The following is a 20,117-nucleotide window of genomic DNA, read 5'->3' as shown; positions in this document are numbered from 1 at the left end:
CTTCATGTTCAAAACACTAAAAAAACTAGGGATAACAGGAACATATCTCAACATCTTAAAAGCTATCTTTGCTAAGCCCCAAGCCAACATCATTTTAAATTGAGAAAAATTTAAAGCATTCCCTCTAAAAACAGAAACGAGACAGGATGCCCTTTTTCAACACTTCTATTTAACATAGTTTTTGAAACACTGGCAACAGCAATAAGACAGATGAAAGAAATTAAAGGGATACAGATAGGAAAAGAAGAACTCAAATTGGCACTATTTGCCAAAGACATAATTCTATACCTAGAATACCCCAAAAAAATTCCACCAGAAAACTTCTAGAACTAGTAAATGAATTCAGCAAAGTAGGATATAAAATGAACACCCATACATAAAAGGAATTTTTGTATATAAGTGACAAATCTTCTGAAAGGGAAATAAAGAAAACTACTCCATTTACAATAGCCACACACACAAAAATACCTTGGCAATCAACTTAATGAAAGAGGTGAAAGACCTCTACAATTAAAACTACAGAACAGTAAAGAAAGAAATTAAAGAAGACCTTAGAAGATGGAAAGATCTACCTTGTTCTTGGATACACCAAATTAATATTGTCAAAATGACCATACTATCAAAAGCACTATACAGATTTAATGCAATCCCAATCAAAATCCCAATGACATTCTTCATAGAAATAGAAAAAGCAATCATGAAATTCATCTGGAAAAATAAGAGACCCAGAATAGCCAAAACAATCCTTAGCAGGAAGAGTGAAGCAGGTGGCATCACTATACCAGACCTTAAACTATACTACAGAGAAATAGTAACAAAATATGGCATAGTATTGGCACCAATACTGTGTTAGTATCAGGTGCTTGATGGGATTAACTAGTAGAGACTTGGTCATGACACACAATTCAGTATAATGCTGAAGTTAAAGCCAGTTGCTTTGCTTGCTTTGGGCTTGTCTCTCTGTATTTTTGTTCTATTAGTTCTCTGTTGCTTTTCACTAGCCATTGTTTCAAGATAAATGCACATGCTTTTCTTAGCATGGAACCCTGGCAAAAAAGAATATGTCCATCTTTTGCCAAATGGACTCACTTAGAAGTCAAATATTACCCAGGACTGTTTGGGGAATTATTAAAAGGAACGAGTTAACAAAACACTGGTGAAAAATAGGAAACTAAAACATTGCCCCTTTAGGGACTGTCCCTCAGGCCAAAGAATGAGCCCCACATGTGTGCGCACTGTGGGGAAAGAATGGCAAAACAAGATACATTTCATAAACTAAAGCAAAACTCCAAATGTTTTCACTCCTTATACTGATAAACATACTTATTTTTATTTTTAACAAGACTTTGCTATAATTATTGTTTAGGGAAAGAACTCTGCTTCCCTAAAATCTGCTTCTGCGACATGTTTCTGCAAGGTAGGTGTTTTTTCCCCAAGTTTAAAATGATATTTCCTCGTTTTGAAACTGTTTTACAGCTCAGAATGGACAAACTGTTTACTCAATTTATTCAGTTATTCAGAAGCCGAAATAATCATGATGAGTCAAAGCAATTGCTATGAACACAGCCTGTCTCCATTTAATCCTTCCCACATTCTCTATGTGTCAAGGAGGCCGTTCCCTAGGTGAGTCGCTGGCATTTCCTCTGTCTGTGTCACCCTGTAACTACACCTTTTCTGTACTAAGAATGCCTTTACCACTTTCTCCCAGACTCTTATTGATTCATTTTATGTTGTATATAATGCCTCAAATTTACTTTATTCCCTCCCTGTATCCTGAGACACTGCTGGGCACGCAGATGGTTCTCCATATTTGTTAATGGGTAAAAACGTTAATTGTTGAATTCCATTCATTGACTACATAAACTCATTAAATTTATTCTTAATCTCAAGTCATTTGTTGGTTGAACTGAAACTGTATCTTAGCCATATTTTTGTTGCCCTATCTTTTGCTTAGTAGTGATAAATGTGTCAGCTGCTCTACTGTAGCTAATACAACACAAAAGTTTATCTTATTTTAAGATAAGTGGATATAACATAACAAACTGTAAGAAGAAGAGCAAAATGTTTTTCATGCCCTGAAATAATATGGAGATAAGGAAGAAGGCAAAATTAAATCATTTCTATGATTTTTTCCTTCAAAGGCAATAGATGGTTTCTTCTATTTCTTGACATAATCTTTAAGAATTTTCATCAATAATCTTACAATAAGGTAATTCACCCTGAAAAGAATAGTAGATAACTGCTATAAGTGGATGTCAGGTTTAAAAATATGTGAAATGCCTCTAAAAAGGTATTATCTGTCACTCCTGATAAAACTAACATTTTTACATGTGATGGAATAGAGGAACATTCCTGTTCCCAAGTATCAGGAAACAGGAAATGTATTTCTATGGACACACACATATACACAAACATACTTTATTTTCTATGAACCTCAACCACACTGTCCCCAACCTTATTACCAGTAACCAATATACTTTCAGCTTTCATGTAACCTGACATCATGCCAAATATTCATATGAAAGTAGTATTTGCTTCTTTCTCCCTCCCCCACAAATTCAGAAATAAATACAGCTTGACTCCTTTTAGCTTAATAGTGATCTTATTATGATTCCAGGAATAAGGGGAACCATAAGTCAGCTAGTATATATCATTATACATATAAATTATTGTTTCATTGAAAGGGTTTGATTTCCCATTGATGTTTTTGCTGAAATATTGTGTGTAGCTAAGATTATATTTGGTAGAGATTAAATTTCTGTAAGTATTTCTGTTCATGCTTTGGCATATATTACTTTAATACATATTAAAATGCATTTGTTGACTAAAAATAGTCAAATATTGGCAATTTTATATGTCTTAACCTAATAGTATGTTTGGTTTTAGAAGGCACTTGTCAGTTGAATAGGAAAATAAATAAGTCTTATTATTGAATGAATCTTAAGAACAAATTTACACAAGGAAAATATAATTTTCTAACTTATAATCTTGCTAGGGTTGTCATTTTTCTCTGTAAACTGAGTATCATAGGATTTTTGCTACCCATGGTTAGAATTTAAATTGTATGTCTTATGTATTCCCCAGGTAGCAGAGTTCAGTGAAGTTATTCATTTATATATTTTCAATGAAAATATGTGGTAGCAGTCAGTCTTCCATATTGTAAAATAGTACATATCCTCAGGCTAGATAGAATTCCTTGCAGTGGATTTTCCTCTAGTTTTCACTGTTTTACAGTGGACTTGGTAAAACAGTTCCTTTTTAAGTTTGCTTGTAAAGTGTAATCATAACCATTCCCATCCTGGGTTACTTGTCTCAAGGACTTTTGATGATAGCTTCAGTGTTGAAATAGTTTCCCTGAGGATCAGAACCTTATTTTAATAGCTTCAAGATCCTTTGTTGTATTTTCAAGTATACTTCTGCAATAAAGATAACAGTACCTTATCTTTCCTTTGTGAAACTGATTAACTGGCACAGACACACCCTCAGGTTTTCCCAGTTGAGAAAGTGGATGGCACTTAATTACCCACACGGTGTTACACAAGTCCTTGTGGCCAATGGAAAAGTCACATTTAGAAGATGGCTGACTGCACCCAAGGGTTCAGTTTATAAAGTGGAGTCATTATGAGATTTGCCAATCACAAGATCTAGACCAGATATTAATGTTGAAATTTAGTCCTGTATTTTCTCAGACAAGCTTCCATCTATAAGTTAGTTGAGAATAATAAAAATTTGGGCTTCAAAATTCTCCAAGGCTTTGGAGAGAATCAGATGAAATAGTATATGACAGAGTACTTTGTAACTGATAAAATATCATAGACCTAAATGTTACTGCCAATTTTATTGGTAACAAAACCAAGAGTTGCTGTACTAATCCTCTTCCTCTCCTTGGGGTTCACATTTTAACTGAAAAGGCTTAGACACTACTTTGGTTATATGGAATAAAGCTGATAAGACTCATCCAATCTCAAACAACCTACCATTCCTTTATGGCATGTTTGCTCAGGAATTTAGACTTGATTTTAAATGTTGACAAATGAGTGAAAATGCAGAAGTAAAAATAGGTAGTAGCTAAAACCCAGGCTCAAGCAACTTCACACACAAAGAAAGCAAGGCCTGTTAGAAGGTGGGGACACCTAGGCTTTCAGCTCAGCAACCAGGATATTTTTTTCCAGAAAACCCAGACAAAAAGGAAAAAGGTTTAACCCTACACCTTTCTGATGCTCTGAGGACACATTAAGTTTAAATCACAGCTGGAAAAATTACCAGCTATGCCACCTTGGGAAAGTCTTGTCCCCTGTCTGTACCATCTTTATCTCAGGTATAAAGAGAATAAAATATTAGAATGTAGTAGTCCCTCTTTATTCAGGGTTTGGCTTTTCATGACTAACTGAAACAATGGCATGAAAATATTACCTCAAAAATTCTAGCAGTAATTCATAAGCTTTAAATTTTGCGCTGTTTTGAGTAGCACAATGGAATACTATCTCACTCTCCTATGTCCTGCTGCATCCCACCAGGGACATGAATCATTGTTTGTGCAGTGTATCCACATTGTATACCTGCCCATATGTCACTTCATAACTATCTCAGACATTGGAGTGACTGTGGTGGTATCCCAGTGATTGGGCTCATGGAAATCCTTTATTTACTTAATGACCCCAGAGTACAAAAATATCATGCTGATAATTTTATTATACTATATTATATATTCACACATTATATTACACATATATAATTACTCTATTTTACAATTAGTTATGGTTGTTAATTGCTTTACTATGCCTCATTTATATTAAACTTTATTATTGGCATGTATAATAGGAAAAATATCTGGGGTTCAGTACTCTGAGATTTCAGGAATCCATTTAGGATCTTGAAATGGCCCACCCTCTTGCTGATAAAGAGGGATCACTATATGTGACTTTATACTCATAAAACTCTTAGACTAATATTTGTCATAAAATTAAGGTACAAAAATTGTTATTGTCTTCTTGGCCCTGTACTGAACCTATGTCACTACTTGAGGCCTGCCCTGTTCTTTCTGGTCTTTTATACTTTAGCAAGCTACAGTTCTTTGCCTCACTCATTTATTCAGTCTTGCTTAGGAGCCCCTGTCTACACTAGGAATGATTCCACAAATCAGTACAATATGGTTCTGTTCCCATGATACTCCCTGCTGTCAATCCAGACTAAGCCAGCTCAGTCATTCTACAGTGAGGAGTTGGTTTAAGTCAATGTTAGCTATGAACCAAGGGAATTTGCTATCACATTACAAAGGTTATACAGGTCATTGCCATAAATAATCTAATTTCATCTGCACTATAGCTCTGGGAATTGGCCTGGCCACCTATTAGATAGTTTACTTGTTTGTGCCAGCCTCATTGTTAATCATTGGCAGAATTATCTGAAAGTCAAATCTAGTGAATACTCCCAAAGACAATGTACAGTTCTTTTGTCTTCTACCAAAACTATGAATTTCCTAACCTAGCTTAACAAGAGCTGTTTCATTTTAGTAGACCCTGGTATATCTTATTCTACAATACTAAGATATATGGGTCTCTTAAATATTGATGCTATCTCCTCAAGAGTCCATTCTTATTCATTTTCTCTCACCATCTTTGTTTATCAGCAATACCATATTAATGGATTTCCTGACACTTTCTGGGTCCAACATTTTGGGTGTGGGTGGAGGAAATCTATAAACTGATCCATATAAAGAAAGGAGAAATACAATCTTTTTAATTTTGTCTTTTTATTACAAAGGTAATATAATAATAAAATCTATTAAAAAGAAAATGCTTTAAATTAAATATGGGTTTTATGTGATATAATGCTTTGTGACAAGATATCTCAAGTGCTCTGTGTATTCCAGCAGAGTTGAAACTTTTCATTTCTTGGAGGACTCCATAGAATCCTCATGGCAAGGAGGAACTTTCATGTTCTTGCTCAAGGGGTATTTACTGACCTAATGTTGTTCAATGCAAGCATTATTTTAGAGAAAGGAAGTTTGAAATCTCAAATTATTATTTACCTAAACTGCATTCATAAGAGAAACTAATTAGTAATACCCTGCTGCTCACTAAAGGAGAGATTTTAAGAGTAATTGAGAAGGACTAGTTCCTCATTTCTATTCCGACATCTCCATAAGAGCTCACATATGAAATCTTGCTATACTCTTAACAATATTATATCAAAGGAGAATCTCTGAAACATTTTTTAATACAGGGTTGGTTTTGTTTCTTCTCTCTCCAGTATTTGCAATTCTAAGGATCACCATAATGTCAGATGATGAAAAGAGAAAGAAAAATATTCTGTTTCTTTATATAAAATTCTGTCACATAGGAAATCAAAATAATATCAAAGCTGTACATACAGTTACCAAAAAAAATTGTCTTCAAGAATTAATGATGGTTTCTCCAGGGATTTTTGTACAAGACTACCATGTTTCAAAAGCAAACTCAAAGTGAATCTAAGTTCCATTGAGTTTACTGCAGGAGAGTGTGTAGGATTAGAGTAAAAAATAAAGGGAATCATATGCAAATAACCTAAAGGTCTCTGTATGAGGAAATTGAGTCAACATCACCATGGTAACCATGAATATTTAGTTATTAGTCTAGTGGCAATTCAAGTAAATTAAAAGTAATAATCCCAGTTATAGAAAGGGGAAAACAATCTCATATAACAGATAAACATGGATTACAATTTTAATTCTAGGACACCTAGAAGCATTGCTATCTGTATACCCATCCTTCTCAATATCATAAATGTAATTCCTCTCTCAGCCACCTCTCCAACCATCAGTAACCTCGTTAAAGCTCCAAGCTCATTTACTCAACTCAAAACCAGCCAGAGATTCAGTTCATAAAAGCCTGTGAAGTTTCCTTAGAGAAAAACATTAGTTTCTTTCCTCATATAAGTAGTTATTGTGACCAATTTTCTCTCCTTAAATAAATGGTACCCTGCTCTCCTACAAGGTTGGAGAAAGTTAAAGATGGATGTCTAAACAAACAAACTAGGAGTTGAGACATCAGAGTCTCCAGAAGCATCTGTTGAAAACATACAGAAGGCTTCCTGAGCCCTTCCTGAATTTATTGAGTTAAAAGCACTGGTCTCCAAAATAGCTATCTTTCAAATGCTTCTAGGTGATTTCAGAGTGAAGCCAGCTTCTCAGTGGTGCCTCCAAGTGGCATTCCTGTTCAGGGTTCCTAGTAGCTCTGGAAACAACTGGTTTAACAGAGGTAGCTCATGGGCCATGATAGTGGCTCCTGATGGTGTTGGCTCCCTCTGGCACTGCTGGAGAGGTAAGTCTATGTAGCTGTGCCCACCAGAGCTTTCCCTATGACTGGCCTCATAAAATAATAGGGGCCCCCCGTGGTCTGTTGCTTTATACTCTGCAATGCAATGTCTATTAGTGAGTTCAATATCACTCTCTCAAAACAGGGAAAAGTGTGTCCCTGCTGAGCCTTCTCTTGACATTGATGATACAAAATTGCCCTTCAAAAATGAGACTCTTGTAAGGTTTTTCTCAAAGCTTCCCTCTGTTTGTAGCCTAGATAAGAATACACAAGGTTATCCCTTCATTATCCCTCCTTTACCAAGTCCTAAGGTTTGATACCCTATGATTATCTCAAAGCTAGGGGTGAGCTTCTTCCTTGGAGGTAGCCCAGAATGCTAGATTCTATGGTAATCTCTTTCTTGGAAGTAGTTGAACCTTGTTATTTTGGGAATTGGGTATTTGTTCTAAAGTACTCTCCTGGTAAATCCTCATGATTAACATTTGTTGATCTCCTGAAAGCCATGTGAACTGGAGAGCAGGCGAGGGACTGAGGAAAACCAGGGAAAGTAGTGAGTTGGGGTGGCAGGAGCAAGGAGGTCAGAGGAAGGGCCAGACCCTGCAATGATGGTATGGGCAGAGGAAGTTCTGAACTTCAGATGCCGAGATTGAAGTCAAGCCAGGATGTCCTTTAATAGATCAATAAAGAATTTACCTAAAATATCTTTGGCTCTGAGATGATATACTTTTAACCTGAAATATAGTATTTTAAAATGTTTTAAAACGTTTGGTACATTTCCTCAAAATTCTCCAAACAAGTGACAATGTAAAAAGGCTCAGTGGATTTGACATTTTTTTTAATTTTAACACCTGGTTCAAAAATAAAGACCAAAAAGAAAAAAAAAAAAAAAACAAATACACACACACACACACACCAAATTGCAGCATATATGCAAAAGAGCTACACATATGAAAATAAATAAGAGGCTGGGGTTTTGGCTCAGTGATAGACCACTTGCCTAGCATGTGTGAGGCACTGGGTTTAATCCTCAGCACCACATAAAAATAAATAAATTAAATAAAAAATAAATAAATAAATAAATAAGAAACCCGTTTCCTGCATTACATTCTTAACCTAAACCTAGAAGCCCAATATAATTATAATAAAATATCAGTCAAGCCCACATAGACTAGTATTTACAAAATACCTCTTATATAATATGTGAAATATCTCTTAAAATGGTTAGAGATCAGAAGCACAAAAGGAGACACATTCACTAGAAGCAATGTGGAATCCTGAATTGGATCCCATAAGAGAAAAAGAGCATTAATGGTAAAACTAATGAAATCTTAGCGAGGTCTGTGATTTATTTAACAGTAATGCATCAGTGTTGACATCATTTTGAAATATGCATCATGTAAGATATTATCCTTAGGGCAGTGGGATGAAGAGATATGAGGATTTATTCTTCTTATATTTATATCAATTCATCATAATTCCAAAATAAAAAGTTCATTTTTTAAATGCATATGTGACTTTGCTTTTGTTTATAGCAGGTTATATTCTAGGGCTAGATTCTCAATGATGACAAACTGGATAAAATATACAAAGACATTTGTTAAAAGCCACCTAAGAGCTCTTTAGAGGATGAAGAGTAACCTTAATATTGAGGAGAAGAAAAATGTTTCAATAGGTGATTGGCTTATTGTGACAACTTTGGTCTTGTGGGCATTTTCTTGTCCAAAAAACATGTCTGAGATACTAAGCCATGTTTCTGACAGCCCTGCTGTATTAAGAGGACGAAAGTTAGATTCTGGGACTAGTAGGAGGATGATTGGTAATGGCTTAGACTCCAAAGACAGGCATTCCAGGAATGAGGATAACTGGAATTAAAGCAGCTGTCCCTGGGTTATAGCACAGCTTTGAGTCATCTGAGTGTCTCAGATACTTGAATCTCTAAATTGTTTTAAGAGGATCCAGATTGCCATGGGATAGCAGAAGGATCAGGATAACCTCACAAGGTGAAGAAAATATCTTCCTCCCTAGATTTTTTCTACATATATTTATATAGCTTATCAAATTACAATTTCTCTTATACAAAGTGGTCAGGATAAAAAGAGATAATACAGTTTAAAAGAAAACCAGTAGATGAAACAGACAACAAAATATACACATAAAGGAATGGTATTACCAAACTGAAATGCTTAACAGTTGTTAAACTTGTGTTCAAGTAGATAAAAATAGAATATTGAAAATTTGAATGTTATATATAATAGAATTAAAAATTTAATATAAATATAGAATTTCAATGTAAAACTAGAAATTACAAGCTTCTATTTTAAGTAACTCAGAAATTCTAGAAACTAAAAATATGATAAATAAAATTAGAATTCTATGAATCATTTTAATATATTTCACATAACTGAGGGAGAATTTATGAACTAGAAGTATACCAGAAGAAATACCTAGATCAAAGATAGAAGAAGACAAAAGGGTAAACAAAAGTTTCTCTACATAAACAATGGAAATCAGAAAATATCCAAATGTACCAAAATAAAAAGAGTAAAATGGAAATCAGAAAATATCCAAATGTACCAAAATAAAATAACTACAAACCTAAAATTTATGCTTAATAAAATATTTTTCAACAATGGAGGTGAATTCTATTGTTTACTTCATGTTATACACATTATTGAAGATGAATTTGCATATTGGCCTTGAAATTTGAGATACTTAGAGTTGTTGCTGATTTCTCTGTATTTTGAGTTTACCTTCTCATTGTGACTTCTTTTTTGGGGGCTGGGGTGGATTTGCCCCTCTACACGTTTCTGTTATAGTAGTTGTACTTTCATGTTTTATTTCCTAGTCTCTACATTTGTTTCTTTAATTTTATTGTCACTTCTTTGGGAAGTTTTGAACATAAACACTTAATAATTGTATTTCAGGTGCTATCTAAAACAATATCATTTTAAAACCAAAAGTTAATGAGTGAGACTAAGATTAATTTTACAGTCATTTGTCTAGGAAATATTGTAGACAAGCATCCAAAAAAGTTTATATCTTCAAATGTAATATGTTACCCAAAACAATGTTGCTTTAGAACACAAAGATGCCTTAGAACTGCCAGGCACAGTGGTGCAGGCCTGTAATCCCGGCAGCTTGGAAGGCTGAGGCTGGAGGATCATGAGTTCAAAGCTAGCCTCGCTAATTTAGCAAAGCCCCAAGCAACTCAGAGAGACCCTGTCTCTAAATAAAATGCAAAAATGGGCTGGGGATGTGGTTCAGCGATTAAGTGTCCCAGAGTTCAATCCCCCATACCAAACAAAAATAAATTCACTGATGATTAACTGACTTGAGGTCCCAGAAAGAACTAAAAATGGTATTTTTGAACATGGAATTTGAAATAAAGTTTAAACTTTTACTCCCATGTATGTTTTCCTATACCAAGTTATCTCAGAATTATAACTCTTCAAAAGCACACTGGTTTCAGCAACAGTATGTACAACTCCTCTAAATTATTTCTGAGTTTAAGAACTATCAACAGATTTTTTTAAACCAACTTCTAGTCTTTGCTAGAGTATGAAAGAAACATTTACCAGGGAGTAGGGGACCTGGATTCTTTATTGTTTTTCCCTTCTACATATTATATTGGTCCATTAGAGTTGTACATAATGGGGAGATTTGTTGTTATATATTAGTGCACATACATAGTATAACAATATAATTTGGCCAATATCACTCCCCTGGTCCCCTTCCTCTACTCTACTCTCCCTCTGCTTTATGTGATCCAGCCCCCATCCTTCTTTTCCTTTTTCCTCTCTAGCAGGAGACCTGTATTCTTATTTCAGCTCTACTATCACAGGAGCTGTGTGTCCTGGCTAATATCACCTGCCTTCTCTGAGGCTGTTTATTCTAAAAAGAAACATTCCATGAAATAAATTCTTCAAAATGAGTAGAAAGTCTAGGATAATTCCGAATTTAATTCATGCTCTTAAAACCTATCATTCTACTTCAAATATGCTGAATTGTTTTCTGTTCCTAACTTTAACTTCTTAATAGTCACCATCACTGAGCATTTTTTAGTGAATGTTGTTCTAAGAGTAGAAATGATATTGTCAATTAGAGAAATAAATAACTAAACAGACATGTAGGTTTGTTCCACATTGGTAGGTTGATGTGGTCTAAAGGATGGAGGGAGAGCAGGGTGAGGCGCTCTGCTTTATAGTTTTTATCTTGCTCAACCAATTTCTGAATTGGGTCATTTTTTAAAAGAGTAAAAAATCTTAAAATATTAGATAATCATTAGACCTGAGTAAAACCTGGATCGAGGAGAAGAAATAATAAAAATTCAGCTCCCACACATGTCTTCTCTCTACTCCCCCTTCCATATCCAGAAGCCAAACTGGCCATGTCTTGGCTGCCTCTGGGCATAGAGCAGGTTGAACAGATGTTTGGCTCACTACATTTGACTCCTTGTCATTTGGTAGATTGAGATCTCTGCTGAGAGCACCATTTGGAATGTTTTTTTTTTTTTTTTCCCCCAAAACTGGTATTTTTGAACATGGAATTTGAAATAAAGTTTAAACTCATAGAATAATATTGCCTAAAAGGAGTCTGACAGATTTATGTCAGACACCTAACTGTCCCCCAGAAGTGTTTAGGGATAGCATGGATTGGTCTGAGTAGCCATGATAGAATATGAGTGTAGTTTTTCTGAATGTGGGAATGTAACAGATGACATTACCTTCTGATGTCTTAGGAGGAAAGAATATCAGACACAAGTACAGACAGTCCCTGACTTAGGATTTTTCACTTAGGATATTTTTACTAAATGAATGATATTCATTTAGTAGAAATGTAATTTGAATTTTGAATTTGGATCTTTTCCCAGGCTAGTGATATGGGGTTCCACCCTGTCTTGTGATGCTGGGCAGCATCAGGAGCTACAGCTCTCAGTGAGCCGCAGGATCACAGGCAAGAACAATCCATTTTCTACAATCTGCCATGTTGTCAACACTTTTGGACATTTTGTCTTCACATCTCATTATGTCTACAAAATGTTCATCAGTGTCTCCTGTACCCAAATAACCACTCTGTTCTTCAATTTCAGTAGAGTAGTCAGTGAATTGCATGAGATCACTCAACATATAATTATAAAATAGGCCTCGTGTTAGGTCAATTTGCCCAATGGTTGGCTAATGTTCTGAGCATGTTTAGGGTAGGTGAGCTAAGCCATGGTATTCAGATGTCAGATGTGTAAGGTACATTTTTACTTAGATATTTCCAACTTAGAGGTTATCAGGATGGTTAGTTGAGGAGCTGTCAAGCAAGTAGGATGAAAGGAGGTTAATCATACATATTAAAGGGAGTCAGGTCAGGAAAATATAATAAAGGGGCACTAGAGAATTCAAGAATTAGTAAATCCAGGTTTGAGTATTTGAGAAGAGAATAATAATAAATATGGTAGCTATTGCTATCATTATTACTGAAATAGCAGCAGCAATGACAAAAATATTAAATGCTTATAGCACTAAATAGTTCATGCTTATAGCACTTGGTGTACATGTCAGCATTGTTCTATATAATCATCCATTTAATCATAATGGGAATCATATGATAAAAGTGATCATTTATGTTCCCAATTTATGGAAGATGAAACTGAGGCACAGATAACTTAAAACAACTGGAGGAAGAACACAAAACTAATAACACGGAAGTCATGGCTTGAATCTGTAGCTTAAAATTAATGAATAAACGTAAAATTTTAGCTGCAGGATGAAAAACACTACGGGGTAGCAGAACACTTTTGATTTAAGCATACAGCCTACTTGCACATAATTGAGAACCTCAGAATCCTGCACATTAATATTCAGAATGGCCCAACCAGAGCAAAGAAACCCCACTGTAGCACTCTGTGGTGATAGCAGAAACACATCCACGACTCAGGATTTTTTTTATTTGGGCCCTTCATGTAGATTCCATTTCTTCACAAATTCCCCTCTTTTGTCTCCATCTTCAGACCAGAGCATACACAAATGTAAGGCTTTCTTTAAGGTCTCCAGCCTTTCTCTAATCATTATCAATCCTCACCATCAGGAAAGTCTTTTTATATAAAATTAATCACTGACTTTCCAGCTTAAACCCATTTCCTATTCTCTGATCTTTATTGGAGATAGGAGACACATGAAGGTAGTTAACATTCTAATCACCTTGGGTTTTTTTTTTTTCTTTTTTTATTTAATAACTCATTTAAATGTACTTCTGCTAAATCCCATTTAAAATCTCTCTGACATTAATTACTGATATATTCAAGTCTTTCTGACAGGCTTATTTTGCCATATAAAGTGTACTTCAATGGTGAGTATTCTCATCTTACCTCTCCATTTTCTAAAGGGTGTATTTTGGAATAAAATGAAGTGCAGATGACCTCGTCGTCTTTGGCATAGGATGGAGGTCCAGTGCGGGGATAAATATTGTAGAGGGTCAGGCACTCTGTGTCCGTCACAGCGTGGTACTGCCAGGGCTTGTATTCGATGTCATCAAGTGAGCGTTCCAAAATCCAGTTCCCAGGCCGAGGGGAGTTAGCTGCTTTCACAATCACATAAGCAATCTGGAACACCTGGGGAAGAGTGACAGCAGCATGACTTTTCAATTCCAAAGTCTTTTCACCTTTTTTTTTTTATTCTCAAATATGCAGCTGACTGATATGGGAGATTTTATTTTACTTTTATTCTATAACCCTATTATGTTCTCTGAAATGATTTTACTATTGGATGCTCATATTTAATACCTGTTTGCTAAGAAGCGATGTTTCCTTTTGACAGCCATGACTTTAAAAGCAATGGATTAGGACTAGATTTTAGTTGTCTAACAACTCATTGGCATCATTTCACCTAACTTTTAAAGTTCCTTTATGACTATTACCAATGAAAGTATTTATGGTCTGCTAATTTATTCACCCACAAAAAATGTGTAAGAAATCCCATGTGTGACTAGTACTAGATAATCGAGGAAACATGCTTACTTATGTCACTTAGTGCTTTAAAAAGTACTATTTTGATGGACTAAGATAATACAGAAAACAAAACAAAAAAAAACGAGCTTTGGAGGCACCCTCATGTGTTCAAATTGTAGCCCCATCATTTATGTGAACCTGGGAAGATTTCCAACTCTTGGCTTCCTTTTCTGTGAATTAAAGTCTAGAATAAGCATACCAGGAAGAGACAGTTTGGATTAAATGAGATAATGTATGTAAAGTATCTGGCAAAGAACTTAGCAGAAATACTCAACCAATGTAAATTCCTCTATATTCCCAAATATTAAAAAATGGAGAAAAAATTTCAGTGACATGCAGATAATTGATTGAAGTTGAAACATATTAAATGAAAAATTTGATACCTTCTCTTTATAAGAGGTAAAAATGTTAAAAATGGAGAAATAAAGGAAATGGCATTGTTACTACAAATTAACAGTGACAATTGAGAGGAATGTGACAATCCTCTATTTCCAAATTCACATAGAAGATGCAAAATAGATCTTAAAATAAATATTCCAAGTGTTTAGGATAGTATATATATGTCTTTACAAATGAAGTCAATAATTCCAAAAGTGTAATATATAAACACTATTGAATGATATGTTATGCAATGTCCAAGATAGAAATATACATACAAACTACTTTAAAACTGTGTTGAAAATATAAGGTAATAATGAGACATGGAAATTACAATAATAATAAAAAAAATGATACATTCTTGGTTGGTAAATGCTATAAGATGTGGGAAGCTTGACAGCTTTAAGCTCTGGGTAATGGGGACCACTGGTGGGGTACAATTAGGACAGGCACACTACAATGTGGTAAAAGGCCTGCTGTGCCATAGAGTGAATCTTAAAAGAATGTTCTAGAAATAAACTCTATCTGCTTTATTGTTTTGACAGGAGGCCTTCACAAGTTCATATATAATATCTATGGTATACATGAAGGGATTGAATTCAAAAATATGAAAAGTTGATACAGAAAGGGAAGTTCCGCTGACTCAGATAACGGTGCTTGAGAACTTTATGAGATATGAGCACACTGTGTACAAGCGAGGGGAAAATCACAAGCCTCAAATGATGGCAGTTGGATCTGTATTCAACTTTTAGGTTCAATTATGATTACCCTGGATGGCTAAAATACTGATATGTTTTTGTGTTTGTTGGTAAACCACTGCTGTACAATCAACCTCCTAAACACTACCCCTTCCCTGAGACTAGTTGATTATTTCCAGCAGAGCAAGGAACAGTCAAAATATCCATTGTCATTGGTATAGACATTGACCATTACTGAATATCACTATAGGCAGTGAATATTGATGTGTTTATATTACAAAGGTACACATGTTAATATAATTGCATATATATATATATATATATATATATATATATATATATATATATTACACACATATATATAACATAATAAGCATGCCTATAAATACTTGAAAACGCTTAAACATTTATGGCAAGGCTACACATAAGCATACTAAAGCTGGCATCTCTGGAGATTCAGAAAGAGGAGTCAAGGAAAGGAGATAGAAGAATTTTTAAATTTTATCCCAATATTCTGCTACATTATTTTTATTAACACAAATGTCTTTTAATAAAAGTAATTTAAAATAAAGAAAACTTCCAATACAAATTATCAGAGAAAGGACAAAATTAGGAATAAGATGAAACATACTCTCTCAATTATTTACTGCTTTTGAATTTTTGAGGTATTGTTCATAAAAAATTTCCTTCAGATAGTTCTTTTTTTGGGAGTGGGGGTGTACTGGGGATTGATCTCAGGGGCGCTCAACCAGTGAAACACAACACCAGCTCTATTTTTTTTAAAATTTTATTTAGAGACAGGGTCTCACTGAGTTGCTTAGCGCCTCACTGTTGCTGCAGCTGGCTCTGAACTCCTGATCCTCTTGTCTCAGCCTCCCAAGTATTTCAGATAGTTCTTATTAAACAACTCATCTCATGGAACTTCCTTGAAAGAAAATTCACTGAGAAGCACACCAACTGATTCATTCTACAAAGGCAAAGGCAAGGTTGCGTCCAGTATAAAATATGAAAGTCTGGTCCTAATTTTTGGTAATGCCAAAGTATTTCTGGCAGGATCTTAAAACAATAAGGTCAATACTAAATTTTGAGTGTTTAGAGGTAAAGAGCTATAGATTTTACATTTTTTAAAGATGCTACAAACCTTATTACAGTTCTTTTGAAATTCTAGGGACTCACTATTAATTAGATTTAGCCAAATAACCAAAATCTGGGTAACATAATTCCACATTGCTGCTATAAGCTCAGACTGGCCATTTCTCTTAGAACTGATGTCACAGTCAACACTATTATATTTTGTGAACTGCAGGAATTAAGGCATACTTCTCTTTGGTGTTCATCTTATGATATACCTATGAGTTGAGAAAATTACTTAAATTATTTTACTCTTTATTTCCCAGTTTCTCTCCTCTACAGTCAAACCACAGAAGTGATAATGAACTGCATGTTCTTTGGAAGACAGAAACTGGATGAATATTTTAAGTTAGCATCTTTCCTTCTAGGAGAAAAAACTTCACAGAGATATTTTTAAAAGATGAAAAACAACTGAGATTACAAAGCATATTGGAGACCAAAGGTACTCAATAAGAAAAATAAGGATATACTGAGGTCATGGATAAAGAACATTCTTTAGAAAGCAGCTCAGCAAGTAAATATAGAAAGAGGCCAAATTTTCTTGGAACTATAATATGGATATACAATTTTGGAATTTCTGTGTTGGCTCTGGAATAATACATGCAAAATAATCCATGAAAAAAGTTCTAGAAGAAACCCCACAGAATCCTTCTATTATTCAATATAACAGCCAGCATTAAATGACATGGAAAAGCAGTCACTGCCTTTGAAAATATTAAAGGAGTCCTATTTCAAAACAATATCCTTCTTTCATTTATTTTCAATGAATTCTTTCACATCCCATGCAAAATTAATTAAATTTGTTGGCATGTAGTATTATGAATAAACTTTTTAAAGTGTCATAAATAGTATTATTGAAAAACACAATGAATAGAAGTATTCTTTCAAGGCTTCAGAGAATGACTGTGAAAATTTTAACAGTGGTTTTCTAAGTACTGCAAATTTTCAATGGTCCTAAACAGAATAGCTCTTTAATGTTATCTATGCTACTTTTATTAACTATCTCTTGTGTTTTCAGCATAAAAACTCTTCAAAATCAGCAGTTTTAATACCTTATTTTCAAATGAATATATCCCTAATCTATTTGGTGTACAACAAGGAAAGAAAACACCCACACAAAAGATGTACTAAGCCTCATACGCTTCAATGAATCAAATATATCAAATGTGATGATACAGAAATGTTTTTCTGCTGGAAGTCACATTTACAAATTTTGTGCCTGAAAAAAATCTAAAATAACTATGAAATTAACACCAAATATCTAAAATTTTAGTGCAGCAAAGAAAACCATTTCCTATACCATGTGTTGATCATTTGCTTGCCACCTAACAAACTATCGTGTGATTACTTCATCTGACAAAGCATGGAATTAGATGTTACTTTGATAATAAGTAGAGTGTTAAGAACTTGATCTTGTTGAATGCAGATTTGGAGAATGGGGTCTTTCTAAAGAGTATTTCAGTCCCAAAATAAAAGTAACAAATCACAACCATTAATCGAGTGATGGTTTCCAAACATTTTCACATTGTGCCTAAGATAAAATTACATTTGCACAGCACTGTGTTGGACAGAGTCTCACTGCCTGAAATAAGTAACCTGGCATCTCTGAGCACTCTGGATGCTGCCCTGGGGCTGAATATCTTAGCTCATCTATAATCCATATAGATAAGTCTAATATTCAGAACCAATTTCTAGCATACACATTACTGGGTGGGTATGCATTAAAAAAAGACTAATCACAGATCTAGAAAAATGCTACCAAAGACTATTGTGTTTAGGACATTTACTGAGACTTTTGAGTGTCACTGGCACACAGAAGAGCCAGGATAAAGAACAACTCCTCAATGAAGTAACAAGGGCATAGGTCCTCTAATTTCCTATAAGCTTGTTCCCATAAAAGCCGTAAAACATTAATGACAGCTACTGTCTATGGAAGATGGCACTTGTGCCTTCTCCTAGGACCTGATTTACTTTCTTCTGTGTCTTCTTTCCTAATCTCAGGAGAGCAGTGTGTGGCTATTTAATTTCTACCCAATGTTAAGCTCTGCACCACTGCCCACGCAGCTGTCAAATGGCTGTGAATCTTAGAGTAAATGGATGTCCACAAAATAAAACTGTTTAATGTTGAAGGAGGTTCTACAATATTGTACTACCAGCCGTGTTAAGGATTTTAACATTTCCATAAGTTTTGATGTCATCTCTAATACATTTTGAAAGCTTATTCTTGCTTTAATAGTATATTTGTCAAATTTTCTTATTTATCCATATATATATATGTGTGTATATATATATGAGAATTACCCAATGTAAGAGTCAGAAATGGATGATAGAAAACATGAATTGTCAAGCTTCGCTCCCATTGGAATAATCTGGGAAGCTTTGTAGAGTGCCTTTGATGTTTCCTTATCTAAGCTGATGGATCGCATATGATTATCAGCTTTTCCTCTTGTGATTACTAAAGAAAAAAATTTTAAAAACCAAAATAGGAACCAATAAAAACAAACAGAAATAGATGCAGAGAGTTTGGCAATTTTCTGGAAGATTCATCAGAGTTTCTGATGAAGGAGAGTAGAGGTCAGAGCCCAGAGAACTCAGTGGCTGTTGCCCAGGTGAAAGTCCTGGGCCAATGGATACAGGTAGGAGTTTTGCTGTGGAGTGGGCTGAAGAAAAGAGAATTTATAGAAAGTCTATGTATCACAGAGGGCTATTTCATAGCCCCACTTCTACTTAAGTTGCATGTGACCAGGCTTTTACTATCCAGTGACAATTTCTGAGCAATCTCAGAAAATTAGTTACTATTATCTTAAAATTCTTTGAAGAGATAATTATATAAGTACTGATAATACTGTTACTAGACTTAAGTTTACATCAAGTTCAACAAAGGAGTTTTTAAATAATGCTTTACACTTAAAAAAATTAATTTTAGAATATGTCCAATTATTAGTTTTTAGGTGAGTTCTTTGTCCACTTATAAATTTACTTACTTCAATAAACCTAGAATATTGTGGTAGGGAGCTCAAAAGGAGATTTCTCCCCCATACTCTCTATCTTCAGACAAACACATTTAAAATAATTTCACATACTAAAATGACTTGCAATTGTCACTCAATTATAATGTGCAATCCACTTATCTAACTCTCCTCCACCAAATATGTATTACAGTTGCTGAGCATCAATTTATTAAAGTTGCAGGTAAGCAAACCTGCCACTTTACCTGGAGGTAAGTGGCTCCCAGGTCATAAGAGAAACAGAAACACTTTGCTTCCAATTAAGACAAAAAAATTTTATGCACACATTAAAGACGTAGGGAGTTAATACAGATGAAAACGAACTAATACATCACCCCAGAATTCTTAAGAAACAATAATCTAACTGGATGGCTAATGATAGTCCTTTGAAGAGAGAATTTGCAATTACGTTTGAAATTATTTTTTAAAGGATTTGAATCATTGTCTAACTCTTCAAGAGACAGTATTTGAAAGAATTTTCTACCTCATTCTGCAAAAATATTAATCATAAGTCTATCTCTGAAAAATGAGTTACTTTTTGGTTCTCCCTATGTTAATATATAAATATAATGCAATTCCATTTTTTTCATGAAAAAAATATTAAGTGCACCCC

At 34.5% G+C, this 20,117-nt stretch overlaps 1 protein-coding gene across 8 annotated transcripts in view; it reads right to left on the bottom strand.

The window, feature by feature from the left end:
- Lama2 (laminin subunit alpha 2) overlaps positions 1-20,117 on the bottom strand; it is a 559,330-nt gene that overhangs the window by 376,476 nt on the left and 162,737 nt on the right. For all 8 annotated transcript variants that reach the window (XM_048798152.1, XM_048798156.1, XM_048798128.1 and 5 more), the window contains exon 4: positions 13,651-13,893. In XM_048798152.1, coding sequence (XP_048654109.1) covers positions 13,651-13,893 — 243 coding nt within the window. The remainder of the gene's footprint in view (positions 1-13,650; positions 13,894-20,117) is intronic.

This window comes from Marmota marmota, unplaced genomic scaffold (genome assembly GCF_001458135.2).
Source record: "Marmota marmota marmota unplaced genomic scaffold, marMar, whole genome shotgun sequence".
Classification (NCBI taxonomy): domain Eukaryota; kingdom Metazoa; phylum Chordata; class Mammalia; order Rodentia; family Sciuridae; genus Marmota; species Marmota marmota.
The sequence above is the reverse complement of the archived record's forward strand: the minus strand, read 5'-3'. Positions and strand labels throughout refer to the sequence as shown.